Below are 7,782 nucleotides of genomic sequence, written 5' to 3' on the forward strand. Positions count from 1 at the left end.
GTAACTGTCATCAAGGATAAGGCCCAGAATTGGATCTGTCATACCACTGGGAGGATAGCATTTCCTAGTTGTATTAATAAGACCATCTATGCAGCAGCATCTACTGAAGTGCATGGTGACTAATTCCGAGGTGAAGAAATGGAATTACAACCAATGATGCTTGCATGCAGTGGTCCAGCAAGATGGAGAGCAAAGCTGCCCATTTTCAAAACCCATCAACCCCCTCACTCACATCAGGAGGTGGAGCCCTGAGAGGCTGACCCTCAGTCACCTTGTAAATGAAGAGTAACTTCAGTTTACTGTCATAATCCTTATAGGTTGCAATAAAACTTCAGCAATGCTTTGAGACTATTTCATATAAAATCTAGGATGGGATATTTTTACATGACAAAACCTAGTAACATAGATTTTATACCTTTGTTTCTTAGTTAATTTGTAGTCTTTCATATCACTTACATGGCAAAACCTAGTAACATAGATTTTATACCTTTGTTTCTTAGTTAATTTGTAGTCTTTCATACCACTTACATGGCAAAACCTAGTAACATAGATTTTATACCTTTGTTTCTTAGTTAATCTGTAGTCTTTCATACCACTTGCATGGCACCCTGTAGCATTTTGAAAGCCAGTAGAATGTAATGGGTGGACCTATAGATCTACTGTAGTCAATATCCTGGACCCAGTCCCAGGACAGAATGGCCCATTAGGCTTTATCTACAGTAGGGGTTACTCACAAACAGCAGAGGTTCCCTGAGAGAAGTGACATTACAGATTGACCTCTCATTAACGGACTAAAAGGGGGGGGTAACGGTGTCCGGTGATGTGAATAATCCATTGATTTGGAGTGGTTTTTGGGTGGCATAATGATTGCACAGCACCAAAAACACCGAAAACACAGCAAAAACACCGCAAACACAGCTTATTAACGTCCGTTAATGAGAGGTCTCACTGTATGTGTAAATGCCTCAGGTTGCCACTTCACTTTTTTTTTTTAAACTGGTAAATATGAATCTCATCACAGCGAAAAGTTTCATGGAGTTCATCTTGAGGAACTTCCTTGCCGATGAAATCTTTCTCCATAAGATCAAAAAAATCTCTCTGGAGCTGAGGTTTGTCTCCTACAGTACGGTCTTCATAGCTCATCAACAGGACTGTGTAAGGACTACACAATTTTGTGAGTGTCTTTACAAGGGGTTCCAAGGACTGCAAAGAAAAATAAAAACTTGTAGAGTCTAAGCTTATATTGAACCACAATTTTCAACATTATGACTGTACAGGTCTCCATTGCAATATGATTGGTTACATTCTTGAAAACTTAATTATATGGTGATGGATTGAATAGTGAACTTTTATTGGAAAAATAGAGGCAGTGATCACTTTAAAAATTACATTTGCTTAACCTGTTCATTGCAAATGAGAAACAGGCCAGATGTATAGTAATACAGTACAAGCATATTAGAGTGGCTGTATAGTGAAACATCATATACCAATGCATCATACAGTACAGAAGACCTGTATATATAAACCAAAGGCCCTTTACAAATTCACTTCAACATCCACTCCTCCATTCACTGCTACTTGCAACATTTGTATATACAGTAAACCCTTGATATAACGCATCTCGATATACCGGATATCAGATATAACGGACAAAAAATCTGACCAGACAAACCCTTGCTATAACGGGTTTTCATCCGTTATAGCAAAGGATCCTTGGCTATAATGGATCTTCAGATATAACGATAGAACCCTGTCCCCATATCATACGTTATATCAAGGGTTTACTATTATTTCTAATCCTACCAATTTCTAATACCGGACAAACTTTGGGATATAACAGATCTGTCCGGTATTTCCATCAGATATGACGGATCCTCAGTTATAATGGATCTTCAGATATAACGACAGACCCGTCCCCATATCGTCCGTTATATTGAGGATTTACTATATGTACATTTCAGATCAAATACATAGAAACTTAGTTTTTATTATAAGGCAGTGCTAGCTAATTGTTACCTACTGTAGGATAGGGGTAATCGGGCCATAACTGGGGCCATATAAAAGTTATTAATTTTTTTAATCAAAATTGGTTTTAAAATATTTCACTTTTACCCTGAATCTGAATAAATATCTACCTCCATTTTACCGGAATTTTATTTACCAGTTGTAACATCATTTTTAATACACGAATAACTTTTATATGGCCCATTTACCCCAGTGATGGCCCAATTACCCCATCCTACCATATCTATATACCATAATATGCCTTCTTCCCTCTTATAAAGGAAATAGCCAGCCAAGGTGTGCATCCACCCTCCACTCAACCTACACCCATTTATTTCCCTTTTAAAAATCACTTAGCACCTTCTGGATGATGGGCCAGCCCTGGCCCCTACCCACTCCCTGGGTCAGAAACAACGCAGTAAGACACAGCATCTCCGTAGCAAGACCCAAGAGCCAAAGCTGTTTTATCTCCACTGCTTCCTGGTGATCCTCCATCCCCATCCCCTCACAAGTAAATAGGAAAGATATGGAGAGATCCCTTTGGACCACATCAGTTTATCATCCATTCACAATCAATTTCCACTCACATCTACCTCCTCCCCTCTCTCCCTTCCCTGCTCAACAGACATTCATCTTTTACCCAAGGCCCACTTCACTCAATCCACCCATCTCATTCTCCATCTTCTCTTCAAGTTCATTCCCTCTGCCTCTGCCTTCCACACTCATTCTTTTTGCTAGTCTTTATTCACTTATTCTTTCTGTATGTCCAAACCATCCCAGTAATTTTTCATCAACCCTATCTCCCTGCTCCCTTTCCCCCTGTTATCTGCCTCACCTCCTTTCTCTATCTATCCTTGTAACACCTATCATACTTCTCAACACAAATTTCTCCTTTCTGCTTCCTTTACATTCCAAGTCTATGCTCCATACAATGTTATAGGCACAATCATCCCTTCATAGTCTTCTCTTTGTGCTCATCCCTAGATAACTATTTCTTACAACACTTTCCATTCCCCTACAAGTAAGATATTTGCTTCCCTCATTATATATTTTACCTCCACCCATACTCTTTCATTGCCCGTTACATGTGACCTTAAATACAATTATCCACTTCCTCTACCCTAACTCCTTTAAGTCCTCGAACTCACTGCCACCCTTGTCTATCTTATTACCTTACTTTTACATATATCTTTTTTCAATTTTCTCCTATCAAACACCTTGCCAAACTCCAAAACTAACTTCCTTAGACCCTCCTCTGACCCATCCACAAGTACAGTGTCATCAGCAAATAACAATTAGCTCACCTTCCACTTCCCTCCACTCCACTAATCAACTCCAACCCCTGCCCATCACCCTCACATTTATCTCTCATACTACCCCATCCGTGTATATACTGGGAGAAAACAAACTTACTTGATCATAGTAAATGCAATCTGCAACTAAAAGAATGTCAGGCTGCCTAAACTTCTGAAGGTGTTCTTCCCTACCCCATACAAGTTCTTCTGCTTCCATTGTCCATTTAAGGTGTTCCTTATTCTTTTCAATGTTCTTTTTCATTAAGGGTATAAACTCAGGAAGGTCCGTTACAGTTACAGAGGCAGCTCTGCAAGAAAGAAAAAATAAAATATGCAACTTAGCAAACTAAGAGCTTAATGATATGTTCTAAATCAGTGGTTTTCCACCTTCTTTTACTTATACATCCCTTGAGTGCTAAGATGAGAAGGGCAATGGTGGGAGAGATGGGTGTGGGACAGGTAGGGATGGTTGTATGCTTCAAAACAATCATCCCCTTATTTGAGGGATAAGCCTTTTGGTATATGTACATGTATTATAATATTAACTACTGATATTATTCTTTGAAAAATGTACATCAAATACACTACAAAACTGAAGATGAGCCTACATATATTCTTAGGCAGACATGTGGGAATAGGTTAAATATTTGGATTTACCCCAAAGCTGCTGCTGTCAAGCCGACTGCACCTGTACCAGCTCCTACTTCCAGTACACTGCATCCTTCCAGATCAAGAGGGTCTCCTGTGGAAATACAATATATATATCAACAATAATGGCTACCATTGGCCACGATGGATAATTTTCAGACAGTATGCATTACCAGGATAAAAAAAAGCAAAATGTTCCACAAGGCATAGCTGTATATCAATGGTATCAGAGAGCTTGTTATTAACTTTATTCTATAATATCCCTTTTATTTTGGGAAACATGGAATGTGGTTTCTTCCTCCCTTCTGAAGGGCTTTGGAGCATTCCAGAAGAGAGAATTGGCTTGGGGGTGAGATGTTAAAGTTGAAAAACAAATAATAAATTAAAGTTGAGGTAGGACACATCAGTGAAAAGCTGGCACCGCCCTGGGATCAAACCCAGGACCTCCTACCTGCCAGTTATGCTGCTTACCAATTACATTATTGTCACCTCCAGCGACCACCTGCACATCTCTACCCCCAAGACCTCCCACCTACCAAGTGTGTGTACCAAGGTGAGTTTGGGAACATCACTGAAAATCTGGCATTACCTGGGGATTAAACGCAAGACTTCCCACTTACTGGGTAGGCAGGCTTACCAATTACCACCAGTCACCTCCAGGGATTATCACACAAATCATACATAAACACATTCCATACCAAGGTGTATTATCATTATTATTATATACTGGCAATGCCAACCTTATATATTCATCCACCTGGTGCCCCACTGTTAACAACTAATTGGAATTCATCCCTTCTATAACTGCAGATATTTATTGTTTTAACTGAGCAACTACAGATACCTATTTTCAATGGTTGTGTTTGAGGATGGATAGGTGGAACTGAGGGTTCTTGCATTTTATATACATTTGAAAACCAATTGCTGGTTGGGTTTTCAAAAATATATATATATATATATATATATTCATAAATAACTATTTGTTGGGTTTAAAAAATATATATATATATATATATATATATATATATATATATAATTTTAAATAACTATTAGTTGGGTTTTCCAAACATACATTTATACTTTCTATGTACTGACCTCAATACATGTATATTAATAAATCCCACATGATATATATACCTCCAAATCAACTTAGGAAGTGTCCATATACATGAGCTTTGAAAGCATATCATCTCATTATTATTATTATTATCATTATTATTATTATTATTATTATTTATTTCTATTTTTATTTATTTATTTATTTATTTGTTTATTATTTTTTTTTTGCCAATTTGAACACATGTTTATTTCTATCAGAAATAAATTATTTTGTATTTGCCCTCACCCACTGCCCAAACAATCTGGGGGCCACTTTGTGAAATCAGGGGCTTTAAGTTTGGGGGAAATAAGCAAATTTAGTTATGTCTGATAGAAATAAATGAAGGAATTTTTCAAATCAAAAAAACAATTGGGAAATATTGTTTTTGTCCTATCTATATCATACTTGACCTTACCTAACCTTTTCTGATATGACCTAACCAAATCCAATCTAGGTGCACACCCCTCCTGAACCCACAGTGGAGTGCATATTACATAGCCAGGTGGACCTCCAAATCAGGTTTTTCAATTCCTAGAGTTCTTAGTGGGTGGGTGTATTACCTAGATGAGAGTAACTCCCCCCAACCCTACACACAAACACCCCCTCCCCTCCCCTCCAAACCCGTGGGATGAACATTGCCATGCAGGTCGTGTTTACCACCCAAACCCCACCTCAAAGGTGCATATTTTTTCCCCAGGAGGGAAAGCTTCCCTAACCCCCACCTGGATATAATTCCCTAGGAGTAACTTGCAAAGATTATTTAGAGATTAAAATTGACCTACCAATCTAAATATGACATATATCATATGAAAAAGAAATACCATTAGTTGTATGGACACTTTCGATCAATTACCCCTTTTCAAATCAACTATTGGTTAATGTCTTAGACATGCATTTCTTATAATTTCGATCATCAATATTACTTGGGTATCCCGAAAATATGTTTACTATAGTGTTCATATACCATGTGCCTCCATCACCCCCATCCAATTAACTCCGAAAATTTCAACGTTCCCCAAATTTTTAGGGAAATATAAGTCATTAGAAAACTGCCGTTTCCGCCACAACCCGCCGGAGTGGCTCAATGTTTACATTACAGCGTCGATTAACTTTATTGAGCAGACGCCCAGTTTTAGAAAGTTAATTATGATACTATCATATATTTGTTGTCGTTGGGGCGTCATGAAAAGGAATAATCATGTTTAGTTTGTACGATGGCCTATTTTGTTTTCAAATGACCGCATAATTTCCCCCCATACACCTCTTAGGGATGCTTAAACATGATCATTTACTTTTCAAGACAGCATCGCTGGATAATTTTCTTGAAAACAGGACACTGATTCTATAATAGGCCATGCCTCAAAAAGGACTAGCAAAAATAATTAACAAATCCATCACATTTACTCACCCTTACATGCTAAACGATTCTTAGCACATTTCACCTCAAGATATTTACATAGCACGATGGCTGCATCCCAAACGACACAACCAACATCACCAACACTCTCCTGGATAATATTAAGGGTCACATTGACAGATTCGAGTTCTATATCCCGAATAAACTCTGCCCCGTTTTCCATCTCCGACTACTCGGTGAGCCTTTTTGGTAGGTGGCTTAATTTTTTACTTTCGAGATTTATGAATCTCCGACGACACTGGTACAAATACGTTTTGTTATTCTCTAGCCATAACAAAGTTTGGTACATTTTGTTACTTTTTACTTACACCATTTTTTCTGGAAAAGTCGTCAAATTAGGCAGTAATTATGGAAATGCAATATTTGAGAAATAAACAAACACTTATCTGAATAAATAATACATTTACAAATAGGGAAAATTAGAAACTGTTTCCTTTGCAATATTTTTCGTCTGTTATCCGAATTAAAGTAAATGTGACCTAACTTAGATCCAAATATAACGAAATGGCAAGACGGGTTAAAAAGAATACGCGCACAGCGAAACGTAACTATTACATTAAGGGGAAGGAAAAATAAAAAGCGAGGCATTAGAAAATAAAATTAAAAAACAGGGCGAGGAATGAGAAAACAGCAGGGGAAGAAAGGAAAGAAACAGAGAGGAGAAAGAAGGATAAAGATGGGAAAGAAAAAAAGGGATAAAACGGATGATGGAAGATTGAAATTTCACTGAATTTTTATCATTATCATTATTATTGAGTGGCACACTTTTCACTCTATTATCGCTGCCGCCAAGCGATTTTATTCTCTGCGTCACCCCGACCCATTTTGTAGCGACTGGTTTAATGTGTGTATTTCACCAACTTTGTCAAAGCCATTGGTTTAACATACCTTTTGGTTTTCTAACGAGCAGCCACCGGCTGCGCCCGTCCTTGCTTCGCAAGGGACTTTGTTTTCGGCAGGACCTCACCGGATATACAGGACTCCACCGGATCTACAGGATTCCACCGGATCTACACAGAACTCCACTGGATCCACAGAACTCCAAGACTGTTGACCAAATGTCACAATTTCCTTACTTTAGAAAATGAGAGATTTTTTATATAGTTATTTTTATGAATACTAATATAAGTCTCCTCCAAGATGGTCTGACAAAAATTAATAGATTATGATAATAAATGAATAAATAATAGTTCATTTCAATATGTGACGAATCCATGAACATGCACAGGTTCCTCGCCTCGAGTTGAATAAAATCGCCTGCCGCTAGCCAGGACAAAGTCCTCGAGAACCCATCAGGGGCCCAATCGTTTTAAGACTAG

General features: G+C 38.0%; 1 protein-coding gene across 1 annotated transcript; it reads right to left on the reverse strand.

Moving 5' to 3' along the window:
• Positions 1-337: 337 nt before the first annotated feature.
• On the reverse strand, positions 338-6,717 carry LOC143019575 (protein N-lysine methyltransferase METTL21D-like). The gene is made up of 4 exons (XM_076175355.1): positions 6,455-6,717; positions 3,957-4,041; positions 3,418-3,607; positions 338-1,203 (listed from the first exon to the last, which is right to left on the reverse strand). The coding sequence occupies exons 1-4, from the start codon at positions 6,624-6,626 to the stop codon at positions 979-981; spliced, it is 672 nt and encodes a 223-aa protein (XP_076031470.1). The 5' UTR covers positions 6,627-6,717; the 3' UTR covers positions 338-978.
• Between the last annotated feature and the right edge of the window lie 1,065 nt (positions 6,718-7,782).

Source organism: Oratosquilla oratoria, chromosome 3 (genome assembly GCF_046742065.1).
Source record: "Oratosquilla oratoria isolate Oo_2021 chromosome 3, ASM4674206v1, whole genome shotgun sequence".
NCBI lineage: Eukaryota > Metazoa > Arthropoda > Malacostraca > Stomatopoda > Squillidae > Oratosquilla > Oratosquilla oratoria.

Coding starts and splice junctions, on each gene's coding strand:
- LOC143019575 (XM_076175355.1), bottom strand. CDS start 6,626: ATGGAAAACGGGGCAGAGTTTATTCGGGATATAGAACTCGAATCTGTC. Junction 3,608..3,956: donor TTGACAGCAGCAGCTTTGGG/GTAAATCCAAAT, acceptor TCTTTCTTGCAG/AGCTGCCTCTGTAACTGTAA. Junction 1,204..3,417: donor ATTGCATTTACTATGATCAA/GTAAGTTTGTTT, acceptor TTTTCTTTGCAG/TCCTTGGAACCCCTTGTAAA.